The following is a 24,863-nucleotide window of genomic DNA, read 5'->3' on the forward strand; positions in this document are numbered from 1 at the left end:
TTGCTGTCACAATATGGGCATTAGGCTTGGCATTTCTTGTTGCCTGTGCGGTCAGGTTTCTTTGCTGCTGGCACTACATCCTCGGCGCCGTGGAGAACTGTGGCCGGACGAGAGGTTTTGGAGTCACGCTTTGGATCTACCTTCCGCTTACCATCTGGCTTGGGCTCTTAGCTTGACCTTCACTGTCTTGACACCACAACTCATATTCTAGCCACTCCGAGAAGTCTGAGAGGTTGTACCCGGTACCAGGTCGGCGGCACATACATCTGCGGAATTCTGAGCGTAGATCTGAGGGGAGTTTACTTAACAAACGTTCCACGTGGGACCCACATTCAAGCTCCAGTGCGCCTTCACGACCTAGCGTCTGCAACATCCCCACTAAGGCACGCACTTGTAGGGAAGCATGCTATTACTTAAAATGAAATCACAAAGACAATTTTTAATAATGTCTGCCTGTAGAGCACCCAATAAACTAAGCAGAAAAATGCTGACATTATTTTATATTGTTTATTGGTTGTCTTTTCATTACTATGTGAAGCGTAATCCAACCACCCCGTCACACAAATTAGATAAGAATAAGTTTTAGTTAGTTTTAGTTAGTTTAGTTAGTTTTAACACTATCATTGCTAAGGAAATGGCATTTTTAATTGAAGGCATGCATGTTAAGTAAATAACTTGACCACATGATTAACTAGGGCCATTTCTCTCATGAAACACCTGATCACATAGCCTACCTTCCAGAATTATTGGCACCTCTGCTAAATTTGACTAAAAACCGGTATAAAAAATAAATCTGTTGGTGATTTATTGTAATCTCACAATGAAAAAAAATAGGATCCAACCTTGAAGGGAAGCTCATTTATTTTGAGAAAAGTGAAAATCTCATAAAGAAATAAATATTTTTAACTAAAACACGTAGCTCACAATTATCGGCACCCCTGAAAAATCTTATAAACAAAACGTAACAGAAGCATTTTCCTATCTAATTTCAATTTATTTAACCCTCCTGTTGTGTTCGTTTCATGTTTACTAGTTTTGTGTTCCCGGTCAAAAATGACTGCTGCATTATAACTTGTTACAAATCCATAGTAACACATATATTATCAAATAATGTTGTGATAGACCTTTGTATCAACTTGTGTTCTATTAGATATAATTTCCATTTGCTATTTATGGCCTGCAGGCCTCATTGACCAGAAAGGGGAAGATTCTATGGGGGAAAGGTTCCAATGGGGGCTGGCTTAGAAGCAAAGAGGAGGGGTCAGGGTGTGTTTGTGTGTGTGTTTTAATATACATAAGCACACATACAGTCCATCTGATCAATAACTATATGCCTGGACTCAATTTTATACACTGACCATTTTCTCACCCATTCTAATGGCCGGAATACACATAGGTGTTCTAAAGTTAAATAAAACACTCAAATTGTTATGAAAATGATCAAAATTAGTTTTGTGTGTTCAAATGCCCTGTGTTAACAGTCATGAAGCCTCATGGTAGTCAGAATAAGTTAACAATATTTTTGAGAGAAAAGAAGTGTCAATCGGTCACATTTGACCGCGAACACAGCAGGAGGGTTAAGTTAATCAGAGTGTCTGTGCACTTTCAGAAGTAGTTCATGACTTTCTTTACTGTGGTATGAAAATAAAGTCACGCAGAGGCTAAATCCTAGTCATTTTTCAATATCGGAAAGACAAGAGAATACACTAAATTTAAATAAAAGGAAAGGGTGTTGACATTTGTAAGTCAGAGAATGTCTATGACAACTAGGTATTTTGTTGAAAATGCCTATATTTACAAAACAATTATTAAAATCCCTTGCTTTGTATTCTCCAACTTTATGGGGTGTCATAGGAGAATATTACAAGCTGTTTTATTGGCAAGGGGAGGCTTAAGAAGGTATTACAAGCAGGGGTGCCAATAATTGTGAGCGAAGTGTTTTTGTTAAAAATATTTATTTCCTTTTTCTCAAAATAAATTTCCTTCCCTTCAAGGTTGTATTTTTCCTATTTTTTTCATTGTGAGATTACAATAAATCACCAACAGATTATGTTTTATACAAGTTTTTAGTCCTTTACCAGAGGTGCCAATAATTCTGGAGGGTACTGTACCCCCCCCCCCCCCCCCCCCCCCATCACATTTCCCCATTATATTTCAATGTGGGAAAAAATGTATGCCTGAGGTGGGCAAATATGAGGGTGATCATGTCTTAAATGCTGTGGATTAATTAAAAAGAAGTTTACTTTTGATGAACATTTTTGAAAACTGCATAGTGGAAAAGGCAATTTTTTCATAGAATGACCCAATTGTATTTTTGTTAAAATATGTTGGTGCTAGCAACTTTCTGGTAGCCAAAATCTGTGTTATGTGAGATGGTCTCCTGTAGTTTTAATCCCACAAAGCAAGTACTCAAATGGAAATATGGCTACAGCAGGAAGGTGTAAACTAAAAGGAATAATTAGTGCAAATAGCTAATATTTTCTCTAGTGCAATGATCAAATGTGGTAAATCTTGCATGCACATGCACTCACATTCAATATGGAAAGGTGTATTGCAATAACTTAAGACACATTCATTGCACTCAGGTGAACTCCATTTCACTAATTATTAGCACCTATTGGCTGGACCTCTATTGAATTAGGTCAGTTACTTTAAGCGGTGTGAATATTTATGCAACCACTTATTTTACATGATATGTTTTGAATTATTTAACATTACTTTGTCGAAATCTATTTTCACTTGTCAATCAGGTGTAGCCCAGGGACTCCATTACCCTCTAATGAATGAAGTTAAAAGCGTGTGCGTGCACACACACATATTGAGATATACTCATTCTTGCTGAATTCAGTTATTGCATGTAGGGGCTGGTTGGCTGTTCTTGCATTCTCTGGGGGTTTCAGAGGTCACCCTCTCTGTGATTGTATATCTTTTGTCCATAGTTGCTTTGTTCGGCGAAAGGTTTGCCAGCTAAAACAGCACTAGTGTAGAGAAATGGTTTTGTGTGATGTAGTGTCACAAACAATGTGAGTATAGCCTGGCTTGCAGAACAACTAGAAGTACTGGACAAAGAATAAAAAGCACCACTAATCACACACACAGTGTTCTGAAACAATGCTCAGTGAGTAGTAGTAGTAGTAGTAGTAGTTGCAAACAACTGTAAAGAGATTCCTTCTTTTCTGTTGGGATTGTTGGTTACATGGCATGACTTGTCATATTTTTGTTTGGACCATGAGAGAAATCCTAACATTTCCAGAATTTTGTACAGAAATCCAAGAATCTTCCATAAAAACTTCTGTTTGGTAAATGTCTATGCATCAGCATCAAGAATGTACCTTTCACCAGGTATTGAATATTACTGTAAAAGCTTGACTTGAGAAGAGAGCCCAGCTCTCTGCTTCTGTCCAGAAGTTGCTAAATTAATAAATCATGAATTACGGATATGGGTAGCAACCTCACTACCCATCTACCCACTAGCTCACCTCATAAAGTTGGGGTTCAAAAATAATTCTGTGGAAATGCATGGATTCCAGTTGCTTCCAGTAGCAGCAACTGGAATCCATGCATTTCCACAGAATTATTTTTGGAATCTGATCCCTTATCATACCTGTTCATTCCTACTCGTCGCTCGACTTATCGTGACTAAATTCAAGATTCAGACAACCACTATTAAAGTTTGGTCTTATTATAGCCGGATGATTAACTAAACCCATGTAGAATGACTATAGCCTAAAGCGTCCGGTATAAAATTTCGATAATGTGCACACGCGTGTCAGTCAATCGTGACAGTCTGCATACTTATTGCAGCCCACCTTACAGTGTATCTCTGTAAACATTATTGCAATGCCTCGTCATATATGCCTCATTTTAACAGTTAGGACAATGCAGAAGAGAAAGTCATCATTCTCAAAATAACTAATGGCTGTGAGTTTTGTTTTCAAATGTTTTCGTGCATGTCTGAATAACGGATGAGGAATGTTTAGGAGACAGACTATCGTAAATCCTCAAATTATTTTATTTACTGCGCAAAGCACAGCACCTTTATTTGGGGCAGGCTGGCAGGCCTTTATTTCTTGCGTGGTGCGTTTTATTGTGAGACATACGTTTTGTTTGGAGCGGCATACCGATAGGCTATCAAAAGCAGAAGATTTACGTTTGGACTGTTTGATTATATTGCTAAATGATATGTTATGTAGTTGAAAGAGTGTCGGGATTTCCATCCGCTTATTGCGAGACAAGGCATCTGCTTTATTCATTCATGGAACTTATTGTGTATAGCCAAATAGGTCTACGATAGCCTAAATGTTTAAATGTAGGCTACTGCTTGAATTTCCCCTTGGGGATCAATAAAGTACCGGTATCTATCTATCTATCTATCTGCTTCAGCCTCTGGCAAGCTCAGAAGGGCAAGTGACTGGTAGCTTGAGAGTGACGTGTTGGAGACCCATGGTGTATGACAACGACTTTTCATTGGCAACAATATTAAACCAACCAACAATATAAAATAGTAAGAAGAGCTCTTTTATGAGTTAAACAGTGTAGGCAATTATTACCGGTCTTAATTTGTCCAAATCTGAGGCCCGGCTATAAATAGAATCCCGGCCATAATTTGAGAATTTAGGTATGCACTGCCTCAAGTCGAACAAGCCTATTGAGGGTGTACACCAAGTTTGTTTTATACTCCGGCTTCTGTCTGGCGTGGAACCGAGGCGTTCAAACGTCAGTCATACGCCAGTGACACGCCCCTGTGCAGGCGGGGACTGAACCAGAGCCCGTCTCTGACTGAACTCCACTTTGCCCTCATAGACATGAACTAGGACGACCCATCTTGCTACGCATTAATTATCTTTGTTTATATCATAGATGCGAGCTTGTCTCGCGAGTCCTTCCGTATAACAATGACCTCGCATGTGATTGGAGGAGCCCGACGAGCCTCCTACTCCTCGTCCCATCACGTGTGAGGTCATCAGGCATGACCCATACAGCAGTACTTGCAACAATCTTTGCTTGCAAGACGAGCACAGGTTTGTATTCCTGTACTCAGACCTTTATCCCCAGTTACTGTGTTTTGCTGCTTCGTGATCTACAATGGCTGGACGGCGTCTCGCGTTCAACTCCCCTTCAACTCCTCTGCATGGACGCGATCAACAACTTTCAGCCAGCCTGCAGGCCTACGATAAGAAACTGCTGATTGCTATCAGTGGACTGTCTCGTCAGCTTAATTGGGTTGCTGCCGATATAGTCCAGTGGACAGAAAGGTGAACCCGGAAATGTTGAGTACACCAAAGTTTTATGATGGAAATATATAGTATGGGTTCCCATCATGCAGAAACTGCCGGATGCTAATTTGCATATGTTGGGCAATTTGTGTAATTGAGCTAATTAGCATAATCACATATATTGATCATATTATAAGAGCTGCTTGGCCAAAAGGGACCATGTTAGTATGTTTTTAGGGGTTACTGGAGATGCTGAGTCCATATCTGACATTTTCAAGATTCAAAATCACTATTTAAACTTGGTTTGGTCAAGTTTTTACTCTCATTAAGCTGATTTTGCTGGGTTTTTTGGCCGGCAGCCGGTGGATCAGGACGGTCAGCTGCTTTCCAAAGCAGCACCTGTAGATGGGCACGTTTTCCATGGAGGAGCAAGTTGCGTTCTGTAGGAGACAGTGTCTTCAGTGCTGGAGGAGCCGGGAGTGGGAGACCTCACCGCCAGGGATGAATTACTGCACGGGCCTACCGGGCCCGGCTCAGGGGCCCAAGGGGTCAGGGGGCCCTGAAGCTTAAGCCTTTGCATGAATTTATTGCCTCAATATCAACACATCAGGATGTAGGCTATGAATCTGATTGAATTTAGTATTGGCCATCCCCAAAATGCACCAGAATACAGGAAATCACATCAAACAAATTAAAACATTTCTGAGGAAGGACCTCCAAACCCCCCTTCCACATATGCGACAATTAGTGGGAGGCCTTTAATACATCTGGGCCCAGGGGCCCGAAAGTTCATAATCCGTCCATGCTCACCGCTAGGTGGAGGCCCAAGCAAAAGGATTCGAAGAGAGCCCTTGTAAGGGGTACTAAAAAACTTACAGAGGCCTTCAGTAGAAGCCGCAGGAGGAGACCAGCCGTCGCCTGGGCCTGGCTATGGGAGAAATGCTTGCCTGAAGAGGGTCTCGATGCAGTGGCCACGGCGGAGAAGGACTTCACGCGACTGGGAGCGCGGTCTGAGGAAGCGGCCTTGGAAAATAAGGTAGTGACGCTGGCCTGGGCGCTGACTTCACCGAGAGAAGACCTTGAGCCCCTGCCCCCGCCGGACAGCTTTAGGCTAGAGTTGGCGGTGGCCCTGGCTGCGGAGCAGAGCAGAGGTGGAGCGGCAAGGAGGTGGTGCCTTGAGGACGGACGGTTGGCGGAGCCTGTTCGAGTCGGCCTGTTCGCCGGTGCTCTTTAGAAAAATAAGGGGGAAAACAAGTTTGTTGTGTGAAATCCGATGGCACGAGCCAGAGAGAAGGTCTAGGCCTTGGCGTGATCGTGACGGTGTGGAGTGGCCGGAACAGCGGAGGACAGCTCTGCGACAAGCCAGCAGAGGAGGGACACCAACGTCGGTAGCTGTAGCTGTGTGCAGCGTGGTCCAGCTGCGATGGAGCTGGAGTCTGCTGCCCCGACTGGCGAGACGACGGAGTGGAGCATCGGAGGTGCAGTGCCAGTTACGGTGCTCAGCGCCGGGGAGTCTGTGGCAGCGGAGGCTAGGCCCCGCCAGGTGTTGGAGGAACGTTGCAGTGGTACACACTGCGAAAGTGCGACCTGAGGGCGTTCTCTGAAGGGAGCTGGGGACGAGAGGCGACAGACCAGGTGACTGCTAACACGCCCCGCATTGGGCCGCTGGTGGTTGTGGTTCCCCAGGGTGAGTAGGGCTCTTGCGGTGTGTGCACCCCACCTGCTGTGTGGCAGTGCCAGAGACTAATTGCTGGACTGAATGTGGGAACGCCCGCGCCGAGGACGGCAATGGCTTGTTGGGGGAGCTGTGCAACGCCAGCGTGCTGGACTGTGCTTGAGATTCCCACGATGTTTCGCGCTGGGGATTCTGGGAGAACTGAATGATCATCTCAATACCAATGTTTCCCAAAAGGCTTGTCCCAAGGAGAACAGTATTACCTTAAACACACATGAGAAAACTGAACAGTCCAATCAGTAGACTAGGATAAGCTAGCCAACTATGCTACTTTGTTTACAATATTTCCAGGCTTCAACCAGACAGCTGAATGTGGTAGAGTTGTAATAGAAATAGTAGGCCTAAGCTATAGGCTAATCTGCATAAAGTGTGCTGTCATAAATATCAGACATTCAGTATTCTCTCTTTTTATATCAAGATATAAAATAATACAGATATATTATATTGTAATCCTCTGGTATTCTAAGGTAGGCTATTGAAATGTCTAGCCCCCCCCATCCAAAAAAAGAAAAATCGAGGTTCGTATCAAACCGTTGGTGAGAAGTTGTTACGTTGTTGGGTTTAAAACATGCAGATTTTTATTGCATTGGTGGTTTATTACTTTACAAAAATTAAAGTTGCTTTTGACATAGTAGCCTACAATGCTCTGAATACTGACTCAGCTGTCTCTGAAAGTTTCTCTAATTGACACATTTAACCAGAATTTGGATTACACCTGCTTTAAACAGGCGGGGGTTTTTCATGGCAAAACAGACATACACTGTTTTCATACATATGGTGGAGTACCTAAATCTAGATAATAGCAATTCCTATGCTTGGATGTTAGTCATCGACTTCAGCACAGTCACACCATCTGATCTGATCATGAAATTCAGGCTTGGCATCAACATATCCATCTGCACCTGGATATTGGACTTTCTGATCAACAGACCCCAGATGGTGAGGTTAAATAACCTCTCCTCCACTACACTTCCTCTAAACACTGGTGTGCCACAAGGGTGTGTGCTCAGCCCATTACTGTACACCCTCTTCACCCATGACTGCTCCCCCATTCACAACACTAACTCAATCATCAAATCTGTAGACGACACAACAGTGCTCGGCTTGATCAAGAACAATGATGAAACAGCCTACAGGGAGGAAGTGCAGCACCTGGCAGCATGGTGCGCAAATAACAACCTTGCGTTGAACACCTCCAAAACCAAATAACTCATTGTCGACTTCCGGAAAGCAAAGGCAGGCAGCCATTCACACACCCATTCACATCAACGGGGCTGAAGTAGAGCGGGTCACCAGCTTCAAGTTCCTGGGTGTCCACATTTCACAAGACCTTTCCTGGTCACTCAACACCTCCACTCTGACCAAGAAAGCTCAACAACGCCTCTTCTTCCTCAGAAAACTGAAAAAAGCTGGACTCTCCCCTCAGATCCTTGGTAACTTCTATCACTGCACTGTCGATAGCATCCTCACTAAATGCTTCACGGCGTGGTGTGGAAACTGCACAATGACTGACAGGAAAGCCCTACAAAGAGTGGTGAAAACTGCTCAAAAAATCATTGGCACATCACTCCCAGCCATCAACTGACCTTCATCACTCTCGGTGTCTGCCACGTGCACACAATATCATCAAGGACCACACACACCCGTCATGGACTGTTCTCCATCCTCCCGTCTGGGAGATGTTACAGGAGCCTTAGGAGTCGTACCAGCAGGCTCAGAAACAGCTTTTTTCACAACACCATAGCACTGCTCAACACCAAGACCCAACACTAGCCCCTGTGCCGCCCTTATCCACCCCCTCTCCCTTTGCACATGGACTATGGACTGTATGACTACCTCTGATCACTATGCATTTTATTAATGCACCTCAACAATGCTCTATATACAATCGTACTGCATTTGGTCTCTACTGTTATATGGACTATGGATTGTCTGGTTTCTCAGAACTCTATGCACTTTATTTGCTAATGCCCTTTAATAATTGACTAACATGATCATACTATATTCTGTGTTCTGTCCTTTTTAAGCACTATGATAAAGAAACACTACAGCTGAAGTTAGATTTGAAGAAGAATCGGTCTGTTCATCTGTTCCATTTTTTAACAGCCATTCCATTATTGATTAAATTTCAGTTAAAATATTTTATTAAAGAAAAGATACAAATATTTGTTTTCTGTGTGCTGTAAAGTGGTTAGAAGAAATTAAATTGGCAGGTCAAAAATCGGAATCCGACCAGAAAATTGCAACCGGTGAATCTCTACTTTCAGATCGTAAGAACGTCATGAGAAAAACAGGTAAACATTCTTTTGATAAAAAACCCTGCAGACTTTACAAAAGCATCTCTGGGAATGTTATAAGTGAGTTGAAAAGTGTATGGCATTGCTCCTTTAAAATGGTCATCATTTGTAGATCAAAAGAATTATAGAGCTGGAATGTCTGGAATGACAAGGTGCTGATATTTAGATGACAGCTCAACACTAAAATGCACTTACATCAGTCCACTCTATCTGGCTCTGGAGGTATGTACACATTTGATATATTACCCCATGCAAATGACATTCACTAGTCAAAGTTCCAATCAAGTTATTTAAGTATAAGTATATATACTGTTTTGATCCCGTGATGGAAATGTGGTCTCTGCATTTATCCCAATCCGTGAATTAGTGAAACACACTCAGCACACAGTGAGCTGAAGCACACACTAATCCCGGCGCAGTGAGCTGCCTGCATCAACAGCGGTGCTCGGGGAGCAGTGAGGGGTAAGGTGCCTTGCTCAAGGGCACTTCAGCCGTGCCTACTGGTCGGGGTTCGAACCGGCAACCCTCCGGTTACAAGTCCGAAGCACTAACCAGTAGGCTACGGCCTATGTAAGGTTTACCTTGAAAACTCTGCATACAGTAAAAGCAAACATGGACACCATTGGTTATCAAAAATCTTTTTTTCTGTAACATTTTATTCAAAGTTGAGAAGTGCAACTGAGTTGTTACAACTTATCTGGTTTGAGGAACATGCACAGAACATAAGCATATGTGTAATGCAAAAGTCATATCCATATTCTGTAATGATATTCATCGCAAATGCAAGTTAAGAGTTATCAGCCAGAGTGTTTCACTGTCAAAATAAAAATGAAATCTGTGGATGCAATCAGGGTAGGAATTTCACTGCTGCCACGGCCGTCGTTGCACCTTGCTTTGGCTGTGACGCCCCTTTGAAAATCAGAGGTTTACAGGCCTATGTGTCCTTGGTGGCCCCTTATTTCAATATTCTACTTTGCGTCCGACTAATAGTGATTTTTATTAAGCCTATGGCCTGTCAAAATAAGCTTAGCATTCACAGCGCAAATTAATTTAGTGTTTTACGCAGTGGAGAAAGTAACAGCGCACGGCCAGAAAGAAAGTGCGTCCAAATTCACCCATTCTTCTCAGTTGAACTACTCCCGAAGTAGCCTACTCATCACACAGACAAAGTATCACATCACATGAAAGAGCTTTTTCTCATCTTTTAAATGATGTTTGCCGCTAATTGCTGTGGTGAACGGTTCGTGAGAAAAGTACATAATATGATTCAATTTAATCATAAATTCTACATAAGGTTCTGCGCCCATCTCCCTACCCATTCATCTCGGTGGAATACTTCACGAACCCTTCGTTCAACACATGACAAACCATATATCAGAATACATAGCAGACCTTACCGAACACAAAGGTGTAAAGCAGTCCCCTGTACAGTTAACCGTTCCATAGTATTCCGGTTTTGAATTTGCAGCAAATTTCGACATGCATGTCTCCAAATTTGGGCTTTCACAATGTGTTTAAATTGTTCAAAACATGATTTCATAACAGGCCAAATATAAAATAAATTTTAAATATAGCCTAGATACAGTGATGCAGGTCTACTGCTGTGAATAGGCTAAGTACAACTGTGATAATTTTTATAGCCTATTACTGTGTAGTTTACTTTGGCCTTGGTGACCCCCCACCCACCAAATATGCCCAGCTAAAGGCCAAGTGGCCTTGCCCCTAAAATGGTGAAATTCCAAGCCTGGATGCAACACTTCATAAGAAATTCAAGTGACCCATGTTTACAAGTAGGAGTGAATACAGACAGTGTATGGAACCAGGTGTTCTGTCAGGTAAACATCCTTACAACTGTTGGTGTGCTCCACTCCCAGAATAACAGCATTAAAAACACTGCCCAAAATGCTCAGGTCACTTAATAATCAGCTTGTTTCCATTTTTTGTACAAGCTTAATAGCATCTCTCCACTCTTTCCATGGTATTGTTATTTTACAAAGCACTTACACTAGATGTACAGAAATATACATACTGTTTTCCATCTCTTTAGTATTTAAGCTCAACCCAACAAAAGATTTCACCCAGGCTCTTAAAAAAATGAATAAGGGTTTAACAAGGGCAATGATGAGCTCAATCTTAAAAGGAAACAGCCTATCCTGAAGAATGTGTTTTCCCTTCAAACAATTATAAATAATAATTATGACTATAACAAAATTAACACTTCCCACCCACCCCAGCCCCATGCCAGATGGGGCTCTGAGTTTTGACCATCCATCACCATGAAAAATGCTTTCCTCCAATCAAGAGCACAGACCTAAGGACTGCTGTGGTTACATACACAGACAAATCTCGAGGGAGCATAATGACAAACATTTACAATCCCTTAGTCACTAATGGAAATTAACAACATTTGAAATCTATTAGACTTAGGCACAGTGATTCATAATGTCATGTCCAGCTTGTTTGTCTTTTTTGGCAACATTCCATCATCAGCTTCCGGAGCATGACCGGATTGTCAGTTGTGTTTCAGTTGTAACACTGCATCAAGTTTTGAAAGTCAAATATGTGCAAAAAGAAACAATAGCCTTTAACAGAATTCTCCTGTAAATGAGGCATCGATCTTCAGGTTTAATGATCATTAGCTTGAACATGTTTGCATTCAGTCGTTTTGCACAGTCTTTATGCCACTGTGTTAAAAGGTGGCTATGCAGAAGGCCCAGAGGTCTGAGAGGCAAGCTGGACCGATGGGGCAGGCTGCTGGCTACCTTGAATGGAAGCCGGCGGTGAGCCACTCTGCACTTGTGCTTGAAACTGTGCCAGCTGTTCTGGACTGGCCAAGTTCTTTAGCAGGTTGTTTTCCTGCTCCAGCTGAGAGTTCCGCTCTACCAATTCTTTGATCTGCTCTTTCAAAACTTCCACCTCCTCCCGTACGGCATACATCAGGTGACTCTTCACCAAATCCTGAAGGCAAGAAAGAAAATAGCTGTGTGTCCCTCAAAATTTAGATTTATGGCAATGAAATACAAACACAAAATGAACAAAAAAGTACTGTCTAGACCAGTGGTTCCCAACCTGGTGTCCGCAGACCCCACTAGGGGTCGCCAGAGATTGCAGGGGGTCCGCACAATGTTGCCAGGGTTGAGGTTGTAAGGTTACTAAAATTATATTTACGCACATTAAATGTATAAAATCCCAATAACACACCCAATTGGATAATCAAAATTCTGTATAATTAAAACATATTTTTGTTCCACATTTAAATTCATGTAGCTATTTTTTACCTTTGACCTCTGAACTTATAAGTTTGTAATTAATTACTTTATTCTTTTTGTGTGTGTATGCGGGTAGGAGTTTGGGTAGGGGGCCCTGGCTTGTCTTAGGCAAGGGGGCCTTCAAGGAAAAAAGGTTGGGAAACACTGGTCTAGACAATGGTTTTACCAAGAAAACTGCAAATTAATCAAATACATTTCAAAGTCCTAAGAGGGAAAGGCTAACTACTGTGGATATGTGTTTGCTACATCATTCTATAGATCCTCCTCCTTTGCTTTGCACAAAACGTCATAAAATCAGCACAATGGCCTGCCCACATACCCAGCAGCCAATCAGAGCGGGAGATATTTTTAACACAGTGTCAAAGATTTAGGGTTTGCCTAGCAACAGTGGGCAAGGCTTTGAAGTGCACAACAGAATCCAGTATGACATAGCTGTTGGTCATAGTATGAGCCAAGACTGACCCCCTACCCTTAAAGATCTTACACCATGACCACACTGAACCTCTGCAATGCAAAGCTGTGATTGAACACTTCAAGCACCACATTTAATACCTTATGTAACTCCACTAGGGATGCAATTTGGTTACTGGTTTAAATGTCATTAAGTAGGCTACGTTAAGCATTTATCTTTGTAGCCTATATGGTACAGAAAATAAACAACAAGTAGAAAGGAATAGTGGACTTACCATTGCTTGTTCAATTTTATTGTCTATGGCAACAACACTGGCACCCGAGGAACTGCAGAGACAAAACAACAGTGATCACTTCATTTTCCTTTCACCTAGGCTACAATTGCACAGGGTAAACTACAATGACAAACATAGGCCTCTAAATAACAAACATTTGTCAAGACTTAAAAACTTTACCAGGAAATTAAAGTGACATATGCATGATTCAAGCAAATATCCTTTCCCATTCAATCACGTTAACGAACGTTGACTCAGCGGCACATCTCAAGATATTCCACGCACTAAGGTGCAGCATCCGAACCCTGGTGAAAGCGAGTCTACAACTTGCAACAACATATTTCGACCTTAACAAAATGGCAGCACGCAGAATTGTTCTGTATTAGGCTACTCGGCACAATAAGAGAGAGAGAAAACAGAAACGTAAAAAACATTGGCGGCTTTCCATTACGAACCCCTGATGCTCAACCTTGATGATGAATGTCCAGACAACCAAGATATCGCTCTAATATCTTCTCCCCTCAAAATAGTTCACTGAAATTATGTACCTATTATCCAATCGAACGGGCGAGCTGTCCGTTTCCAGCAATGACGACAGGAAAGATATCGAAAAATGTCTCAACTGACAAACACCAAGATCCATCGCCACGCTGTGGCATGCACAATTCATGCTTCTTTATCCATAGGATGTAGCTGTAGCCTACAGCACAACCTCCGTCTCTTGATTAAATATCACATTTTCAAGGTTGATCAAGCAAGGTAGCTTATAGCCTCGAAGGGAAGGGTTCTATCCGGAGAGCGTTCTTCTAGGACTGCGGCACAAAAAACCGCCAAGGTCAGCTCATCTGTGCTTTCATGAAAATATGCAGCCTATACAATTTGCATAATTTATGCGAGAAAAACAGCACATGGCTGACTCCTATTGGCGAAGAGATACATTAATATTAATAACTATATGTAGATACGCCCCCAATAGCATCTCATCCGACTGTATCATCATAATATATTCCAAACGAAAACCGGTTGGAACAAGATATGAGTTTCCAAACTCGTTACTAGGGCATCTTCTCTGTATCCATTTTGTTTACTGAGAAAGTCGATGGCATCACATTAATTAAATGTTTTTTTTTTTTTTTTTTTTTACAAAACTGTTAATGAAGAGATAAATTAAAATCAAAGTGTCAGTTCAGAAGAAGCAAACCCTATTGCACAGCAGGCTACATTTTAGTTCTTAGAATAAATATTTTCTGATGTGAAAGGCCTGTTTGATTATTTTGTTCCACACGTAAATGCACTGCCACTTGCTGGCTAAAGTAAGAACAGCTCTAAATAAACTGAACATCAACATAGAGCTTGAGTCAAATACAGGGTTCCCACACTAAAGTCAAATGTAAAATTCCATGACTTTTCCCTGACAAATATATATAAAATCATAATCTGCTAATGAATGATTATAATATACTTGAAATTACTTCACCACCAAAGATTTTAGAGCAGCTGTGTAACGAGTGGAAAATGAATAAAAGGCCATTTAAAAAAATCTAAGTAAGGCTAACCACAACCACTCAAGCAGTAATGGAAAAAGCTAAAAACATGAATGCTGTGTGGAAATGTATTTTGACAAGTACAATTCAAACAGCTACAAACTTCCTGATAAGATTTCCTGACTTGCCATGTCTGGAATAGACTTTATACAAATTCCATGATATTCCAGAAATTCCATGACCCCATGGGAACCCTGCAAATATTTTCTACATTGTCAACAGCCCTACTTTTATAGATATCTAAAATGTATAGGTAATACATAATTAGTCAACTTATTCGTAATGAGGAAAAAATAGAATGTTTTATAGTGATGCCATTTGTTGTGCAATAAAAATAAAATTGTGTGAACAATTCATTCCCCTACACTGTTACCTGTGGGCCATTCCATTACAATGAAAAGACATTCTTAACAAAGCCAAATAAAAAGGAAATTAAAATCCACAAGCAAATGTAATACATTTGAATGTTATAAGGGTAAACGTCTTGCCAGTGTCACAACAATTGTTACCTTGGCTATAATGTGAAAGTAGATAATAACAGGAAAGCTTTTACCACAAGCAAGGGCACGGTTGTTGAGGATGGAAGTTCAATTCAAAACTGAACATCCCTAGATTCTAATCCCTATAAAGGATTGTCACAAGACCTATCAAATGTAGCCATCCTTAACCATGTCCAATTAAGACAATAAGACAATTGACGAGGGTTGTTTGTGGAGTGCATGAGGAAAAACATACTATGTGGAAATGCACAAAAACACGTTAGATAGGAGAGTGTTTAAAAGGCATGCTTGTGTTGATGCCAAATCAAAACATGGCCAATCACAACTTCACTGCAAAATTGAAATGACCAGTAGACTTCACTATAAAATTGAAATGACCAGTAGACTTCACTATAAAATTGAAATGACCAGTAGCCCAGAGGGTGCTAACATGACCCAAGTTTCTACTTGATAACCATAAACATAAATAAATGTTAGCCATTTCCAGTCCAGACTGCTGATACCTACCGGCAAATAAGTCATAAACAGCTATTGTTACCACGTTTGGTAATTTATGGAAAGACGACAGATCAATATGATGAAGATGTGGGATATAAGTAAGTAAGTATTGTATATGTATACTCTTTTGATCACGTGAGGGAAATTTGTTCTCTGCATTTATCCCAATTCGTGAATGAAACACACTCAGCACACAATGAACACACAGTAAGGTGAAGCACACACTAATCCCGGCGCAGTGAGCCGCCTGCTACAACAGCGGCGCTCCGGAGCAGTGAGGGTTAGGTGCCTTGTTAGGTGCCTTGCTCAAGACACATCAGCCGTTCCTACTGGTCAGGGTTCGAACCGGCAACCCTCCGGTTACAAGTCCGAAGCGCTAACCAGTAGGCCACGGCTGCCCCAATATATATACTGGATATACTGTAGCTACATGTTTCAGGCAGACTTATCTGTGTGTCTGAATAGCAAATATAGATCACTTATCCTCATTAAATGTAACGGAACACCAAGTGTAGCCAAAACCTAACTAAGCAGCTCAAAGTAAGCTCTTCCGGTGTTCTTTGATGGAAGGTGGATTTAGACAATTACAGAGCCCAAATATACCTTCAGTGTCCATGATGACCTGACCTCAGAACAAAATATGTCAGACAACTGTGATCCATGGCCTTACTTCTCAGAGCACCTATTGAACTCAAACCATCACCTCATGGCCTAGATACAGTTCAAACATAGATACAGTTGTTCGAAGTCCAGTACAATAGCAAGACCAAACTGGACTCGTTTAAGCCAAACAACCAAATCATTCTCAACCACCACTAAACAAAGGCTGCTGCACAGTGTACAGAGATGAATTCCAGCAGTCAACCAAACTTTTGTGGTAGATGAGGAAGTCCCATGTTACAATGACATCAGGTTGGATGCAATAGCATGTGGGCGAAGTGTAAACAAAGCTTGCAGAACAGTCCCCGATCTGAACATGAATCAGTCTTGTTAAAGTCCCAGCACTCAGAGTCATTAGATGGGGATGACCTATTTGATCCAGATCTTGACCATAACAGGACCCACACTACAACATTGAGTGTAGCTCCTGATACTTTAATTCATCCTCAACATGCTACACTAATAGAAGTTCAACACCAAAGGAGCCCTGCACCGCACACATTTAGGGCATACATACATTTGAGAAATACAGTTTGTTTATCCATGAAGGATCGGAACCAACCTAACTCAAATAATATCAATGAAACATTCAAGTAATCTCGTATAGTTTCTTACAAAATTTGAGTGAAAACTTTGTAGAGTAGCCTAGTTCATTGATAAAGGTTTTAGGAAGTTTTCATTCATGAGGAGAACGAGCACTTGAAACAGGTCACACACACAACATGCCTACCTATCAACCTACCGATCTATCGACTATCTATCTCTCTACATTTTGACTAATTCGTTTCTTTTTCTAAGATTGACTGTATAGCATAACTATACAGTTTGCTTAATTTCCAGCTTACTTCAGCCACTTTACCTTTTCAAATGCTGTTCCAGTTCCCAGAACAATAGCTTCATGGCCATTTCGTCTCGGCCCTGCATTTGGAAAAATGTTTCTCTCATTGATGTGTCAATCAACCCCACTTCGGATACAGAATTTATTCCTCTTTTTCTCCACAAGGCTTACTCAAACACTCATGTAGACACACACAAACGACTGTTTTATCCCTGTAGTGTGACATGGAGAAGAGATCAGAGAGAGAATGGGGGTAAAAGCAAACAAGGCTGTCTGTGCCTTTGTGCGTCTTACAGGCAGATTCGCCTCAGATTGACTGAAAACAAGAGCAAGGCAAGCTGTGATGTCATACAGCTCCTGAGGTCATGTGACCTGCTAGTTACATAAACCATCAACAGAGATTAAAATCTTCCCACTGATCTTTCTCCTTCTCTTTGACGAGAGGCTGAAACAAAGCTGTTGCCGACTCCATTTCTGTGCCCCCCAAAACTGCCCCTTGTCCCTTCCCTTGACCCTCTCCTTCCCCTTTATCCACTCCTCTCCCTGAGGCATAGCAACGCAATTCTTTCCCACTTTGTTCCCTGCATTGGGGTGGTGTCGGAGTGTGGAGCAATGAGCCTCTGCACTTGAGCCTGGACTTATCTTGTCACTTCTCATCAGTCCCGTGGGCCAGTGTGGGGCTTAGCAAGGCTGCAACCAACGAAGCACGCCTATGTCTCTCTCAGATTTGGGTGGCCTGCTGAGGAGGGTGTTCCACCTCTTCAAATACACTGAACAACAAGGGATTTTATACAGTCTTTTTCAGATGGGGTCTCAGTAAGCGCTTTCAGATATAACCTCCGGAGTATATGCGGAGGTTTGTCAAACGGAGGTCCTACCCTTCGGATGATTCAGATATGATGCTAACCTGCGGACCTTATACTGACCGTATACGGACCTATGTGTGAACGACCGTGAACGTGTGTAGTCCTCATGAACACAACCATAACTCCACTTTCATCTGACACTGAGAGATCCTGTTTTTTTTTCAGGTGCCAAGTGGAATGGTGCCTAGTCATAACATATCTGGAAAGACTGTTCAATTTGTTTACAGTACAGACAGGCACCCAGAAACCTTCCTTTAACTGTAATCTTACCAGATTGCTACAGAATCCTACAGAGTGGAAATTGAATTTGATGAGGAATCATGTGAAAATACTAAATACTTACTAGTATACTAGTACAAATGCACCCACTACCATAATCAGTGGCATTAACTGGTAGACATTCTCAATCATCACATTCATCCACATTGTCAATCACCACATTCATTCTCAGAACTACTTGTTCAAAGTACAACTAAGCATCAGTGGGATTTTGACATAGACAAATGATACCCATATTGCCTCGCTGCATGAGAGCATGCCTTTTGGCCAATTGGGCTGACAGCAGCAAGTTGCACAACAGAAGCCCATCCTGCATTCTCCAGCTCACACTCACATGCGGCACACAACCAACAGAATGGAGAGGACAGTTTCTGCACACATAGCACTGGGAGAAAGAGTCCACAAGTCTGCAAATTTGGGCCCATTGGCAGAAAAAGACATATCTGAGTGAGTTTTCTGCTTTCAACAGTTCAAAGAAGTCATCAAAACATAAGCAAAGCATAAGCAGATCCTTGCTACTAATGCTACAATTGAACTGTGTCTACAAAGAGATACTGGGCTAATTTTCCCCACCGATACAGGGAACCTTCAAAGGATTGTAAAGTATATTGCCACGGTAACTAAATTGTGTGATTTGATACCATGCAATACTTGGACTGAGATAAACATTTGACATAGCATACTGCAAGTGATCAAAACCACACTAATATAGAGAGCTTTGTTTTGCACTCTGTAAATGCATTGGTAAATGTTCCATAAAATGGTGTTACATAAGTGTGCAGAGAATGAGCACAGAAGGGCATCAGGTATAAGTAATGTGCAGTGAAACCTGGCTTTAGTGGGATTAGCCCCCCCAAAAGAAAGCCAGTCAGAAGTGAGACACACACTCACACACAAGCATACCTTCCCCCATTACATACAGACACAAAAAGGGTCAAAAAAACCAGTGCCAAGCCAACCAGAGAGTGCTCCTCGCAAGAATGGCAGGGGGGGGACGATCTATGCAAGGAGCTACAGGAAATCTTGATTTACCAATGAAAGCAAATCTTTCCATCCACCATATGAAAATGATAGCCTGAAGGACCAAACCCAATCTGAAAGATTAAGGGTCTGGCCACGAATAACGTAATGGCCCAACTCGAGGGCCGGCACCAAGCACACATTTGAAAATCTCACTGCACGCAATTGGATAACACTATACGATCAATGTTAAGTGACTGATTCCGGACTTGGATTTGGATAACACTACGTCTGTCATCTGTTTAGCTCACCTCTGGCCCGCCAATATCAGATATACAGATGTGGTTCCCCACGATGCAAGGGGCAAAAGTTACGTGCACATTATTTGTTGCCAGAGTCTCTTGCTGAGCAAATGCTTCCGCGAGAACTCTGGATTCCCAGGGTATGAAAATGAAGATATTAAGGATCAAACAAAGTGGACCAAAGTGTCTGCATTTTTATGGTTATTTTCAAGGGACTAAAATGGTATGTGTGCACTTGGGTCCATTAAAGTGATAAACACTAGCTTCTGTTTACCAATATCGCTTGGCAACATCACAAAAACTTGAATTTCTCTTTGGGGATCGATCTATCTATCTACACGGCAGTTTATTTCCTGGTTTTGGAACGGTTAGCATTCGAACCACACCAAAGTTCTAGCGAATCGGACCACTGTTTTGTAGCAGATTCTGGTCAGGTTCCGGGTACACTAGCAAAGACAACCGAACCATCGGTTCAAATGAACTCGGGTCCAGACCAAACGGTCTAGTTTGAATGCGCCCTTACAAGGAATGTGCATAAGCCTATGCTATATTATCTCATAAACATGCACAGTCAAAAGCAGCAACATAAAACAATCAACATAAATTTAATTTTTCCAACAAAATAAAAATCAATTTAATTTCAAAAATACTCTTCACTAAAAACTAAACTGCAAACATCACAACAGAGTTTATATTACTCATGAACCTTTTATAAAACATTACACAAACTGAAAAAAAACCAACCCTCTGGCCATTATGTATATTTGTTGAACCATCTGCAATTAGAAACAGAGCTGTTTGTTTATCCCGGTCTTCCTCGTACACAGCTCTGTCTCTCTCTGTCACACGAGCTAATGACATGCACATGCACCTGCACCCATTCCTCTTTACAGAATGGACTTCTTTAGAGTCAATGCATTGGGGGTCAGGAGGCAGCAAACTGTTGGTCCTAATGGACAGTCATGTAAAATTCAGGACTTTCTCAGTCTTATTAAACAACTTCATCATTCTATAACGTGACTATATATGTTTTACACAGTATGAATCACATGCAACAACATACCCATCAACATGGTCAAACGAGTACGTCTATAAATGTAATCAGGGTTCCCACTCTAAGTCAAATGTGAAATTCTCTGACTTTCACAGAATAATAAGCTAAATTTCCTGACCTTTAATAGACCAGAAAGATATACAGACCTTTGTGCCAAGCAGACAAAAACCAGCCACAGCATTATGGGAAGCATGTGAATTAACTCAAGAAAAAAGTACTGCATGGAAAATATTATTTTTGATAAATGCCAATTACATTTTTAATATGCTACACATTCGCTGATATTCCATGACGGCCAAAAACATGATAGAATCCCCTGACTTTCCATGTCTGGAATAAACTTTTTAAAATTCCAGGATATCCTGGAAATTCCATGACCTGTGGAAACCCTGTGTATTTTAACATGGGTGTCCTCCCTCAAAATCTACATTTACCTTAGCCACCACCACTTAAAATTCCTAAAAGCCACCAACCTTTCTTTACTTAAACGTTTTTTGAGGCAAATAACTTCCTGACAGTCTCCAGCATTACATGAGATATACTGCAACTGAACACTGGGATTTAATTTATCTATTTCTTTTTTAATCAAAATTACACCTGACAGCCCAACTCTTTGCCATTCCTCAGCTGTTAGCTTCTTCTCTAATGACGCTAGGTTACGTTACTAGCCTCATTGGATTGTGTAATTTTCTGTAAAATACCATGTTACCTTTACAATATTTGTAAGACATTCAAGACGTACAGAATCGTTATTGTGGACAGATATTGTTCAATATACATCTAACAAACCATGTTAAATTCATAAAAAGACAGATAACCTGATAAACCATTAAAAGACACAGAAAATGGTCAATTTTGTATTGGTTCTGATAACGGCTGTTGGCTCTGTGCCTCCAGTTCTTCTAGGTAGTAAGCATGCACTACAATGTAAATAACATGTAATGGGGTGTCTGCATCATCCAGATTCTTTGGTCTTCTTGTGGTTTCTTCTTAAGCGCCCCCAAATGGTTTGTTGTGAAGTTCAGGGAACTGACACAACCATGGCAGAAACCTGATTTTGTATTAATTCTGTTAGTGTTTTTGTATTGATCAGGACATATATGTTGGATTATTGACCTGCTTGATGCAGTGTTTCCCATACATTGACTATATTTGTGGCGGCCAGCACAATATCAACATTGACCACCACACAATGATTTTCCAGGTTGTACTAAATTGTGCTTAAATCTGGTTAGCATCATAACCACGCTGTGCTAATTTGTTAAAAACTGTTGCATTCAAGTTAATTCTGCAAACCAACCACCACAAATGGAATTCAATTATCTGGGAAACACTGTGATGATCTAATCATTCTATATAATCGTATACCAGTTTCTTTTTGAGTACTCTGGCCATCATAACCGGATTCCTCAAAAAACGGAATATAGGACTTATCTGGGGCTCTGAAATGGGGATTTGATGTTTACATGCACAAACACAAAATCGGAAAACTAAATAACCCGATAATAAGTAGGATACTAGATGTCCATGTAAACGCATTCATTAAGGTGGAGCACTAACCGGAACTCTCCAAACAAAGAGAGAGGAAACGGGAACCACTGGAAGATGCATAATATTGAATTTGATGATGCTGACAATTCTCTGTGACATGAAGGAAAGTATGTGAGACCCCACGTTTCCTGTTCTGTGCTGAACTTCGCACTTCATTCTGCTTTTGTGCTTAGAATTTTTTCTGCATATCCTAAGGTGGTTGATTGATAAAAGTGCATACTTAAACCACAGGACAGGTTATACAGTATAACAGCTCAACCTTTTTGCAGAGGTGCTCTATACAACCCTGAACCCTCCATGAGTGTCTTAGAGCAGTGAACAGCCAATCCCCCTTTTTCATTGCTCTTCCATACCATGCTCTTTTGTGCCCCTCTATAAGGGAAGGAAGGGGGCACTCACAGTAATTGAATGGGCACACAGAGCCCCTTTCTGTTTCATTGACAGTGGAACAGAGCAGGACAGTGTGTGGAGGAGAGGACTATGTGTACCCAGAGTGGGAGGTTGGATTGGGGATCCAGGACTTGAGAGGGTTTCAGAGCCTTTCCTTGCACTGCTCTTTTGGAACCCCTAGGTTCATTTAAGGGATCAGTGTTGACTTGATAAATTATATTTCTGACATTAGTTCTGGATAGTGGAATAGGTTAGATACTACTTCCACTTTAAAGACATGAAACCTTCAAGTAGTTGCAACTTTTTATCACAGGATCTAATCACACAACAATGGATTACAGTTTACTGATGGGAGTTTTATGATGACCGTGTCCTTAATGGTGAACTGCGGTACGATTTTATATGTGACAAAAACGAATAAACGTGCTAAAGTGTGCCATGGACGAATAAACGAAAAACGTGCTAAAGTGAGACATGGATCAAACATATTTTTAATCTTACATGGACAATGGTGCCCTGGAAATATATTTAAGAATACTGAGATTAATTGGGAGAGAAAAACTGGATGGACAGTGGAATCAGGGGACCACAAGAACATACTAGCAGGTAAATGGTATGCAGTCGTCAATTTTGTAAAATCTCTATTTCCCGTCTCAGGCTACATCCACACTAAGGTAGCTTCAATCTCTGCATCAGGGTGTCTCAGTGGGTGCTGTGACACCAGTTAAAGGCAGCCACAGAATATAACCTAATATTTGGAATTTACAAATATCACTTATAAAAAATATGTTATAAGATTAAACATCATACAAAATGTAAAATGACCATATACAGATTACATTATAGATCACATTGAAACAGATATTAGCTGGGTTTCCATTCAATTATTTTGAATTATGGACAAAATTAACATATTTGCTCTGGACAAAAGTGCCAAATACCATAAACATAAATATTATAAAACATTAAAAGAGAAATCCGGCCTATTTTTGCCTACTTTGTATTTAGACGGTTTCTTCACAGCTAATGAGTAGAAAATGCATCGTTTTGTCATGTAAGGAGTCTGTTTATCTAGTGCAGACCTTTTAATGACATTTTGAGTCTGTTAAGAGGCAAAAAGGCACGTTTAGATGATGCCCCCAGACCTAGCATTGTAGCTCTATGGGAGTACTGGCCATTAGCTGCAGCTACTCCAGTTCGGAAGCACCGACTGTGGTCGTTTTTTCCCTATCGACAGTACTCGGCGACGTCTAGCGATCAAGATCCGTGTAAAAATTTGCCAGATTTCTCCTTTAAGCAAATTCAAATTTGGCAAAAGAAATGGCGAGTCTGTCCATGTTTTCATTATTAATTAATTTCATTTAATTAAAAATTGACACTCCAATCCAGGGAGGAGTTGTGAACAGCTGTGGGATACCCACATAAGGTTGTGAGTACAGAAATGTCTACTAAAACTGCAACAACTACTCCATTTGCCCCATTTCCTCATGCGATATCTGTCAAATGTGAACTCATGAAATCACTGCTCTCCCACTTTGAATGAATGAAATGTTCTCATCGATAATTCAATCCAAAATGTGGGGTGATTACTAGCGCTTAAGAGTCTGGGATATTTCCACTCATGGAATGTCTTGTCTAATCAGATATTTATAAATATCAACCGGACCTAACTGTTACAGTATATAAAATAGCATAACACATTTAGAATGTAATTTGAGTGGTACAGTAGATGAAAATATGTAAGGGGATGCCCTGAGCCTGGAAAATACTTGACATTGCTCTGATGAGACTAACTGCAAAGAGATACTATGGACAAAATGGGCAATGACAGTCAATGTGCATTTTATTGTATTTCCCATATAATTGTATGATACTAATCAATACTAATCTACTACTAATCTATAAATGTTACTTATGCTATGTACTAACTAGCTAATGCTAATTTGGACTAAGTGTTAATAGTGATTAAGTCAACACATCAGAAGCATGCACTGTATTGGTACTATACATCATGTAGGTGAAGAAAAATGTCATAATGACTATGATATTCATTCAGCTTCACCGCAATCATAAGGCAGTAATGTTCCGGACAACACCTCATCTGTGAAGCGAAGACGCATTTTTCATATGTAGTGCCTGCCTGTGTTTTGTTTGTTGATTACTCAAGAACACATCTTAGAGAGCAAACCTATAAATCATTCTATGTTACATTATCCAA

At 41.0% G+C, this 24,863-nt stretch overlaps 1 protein-coding gene across 2 annotated transcripts in view; it reads right to left on the minus strand.

The window, feature by feature from the left end:
* Window positions 1-9,870: 9,870 nt before the first annotated feature.
* The window catches only part of tsc22d1 (TSC22 domain family, member 1), a 29,057-nt gene continuing 14,064 nt past the window's right edge, over window positions 9,871-24,863 (minus strand). Inside the window, exons 1-3 of one of the 2 annotated variants that reach the window (XM_076263595.1) lie at window positions 13,752-14,063; window positions 13,204-13,255; window positions 9,871-12,206 (exon numbers count right to left, since the gene is read on the minus strand). In XM_076263595.1, the coding sequence (XP_076119710.1) occupies window positions 11,949-12,206; window positions 13,204-13,255; window positions 13,752-13,873 (432 nt within the window). In that variant the 5' untranslated portion in view covers window positions 13,874-14,063 and the 3' untranslated portion in view covers window positions 9,871-11,948. Of the gene's footprint in view, window positions 12,207-13,203; window positions 13,256-13,751; window positions 14,064-24,863 lie in introns of those variants that run through there. The other variant, XM_076263594.1, reaches the window with a different exon arrangement.

Source organism: Alosa pseudoharengus, unplaced genomic scaffold (genome assembly GCF_046254945.1).
Source record: "Alosa pseudoharengus isolate Yale_2024_CS ecotype anadromous, Long Island Sound unplaced genomic scaffold, YU_APseudo_1.1 YU_APseudo_1.1_scf_3, whole genome shotgun sequence".
NCBI classification, from domain to species: domain Eukaryota; kingdom Metazoa; phylum Chordata; class Actinopteri; order Clupeiformes; family Clupeidae; genus Alosa; species Alosa pseudoharengus.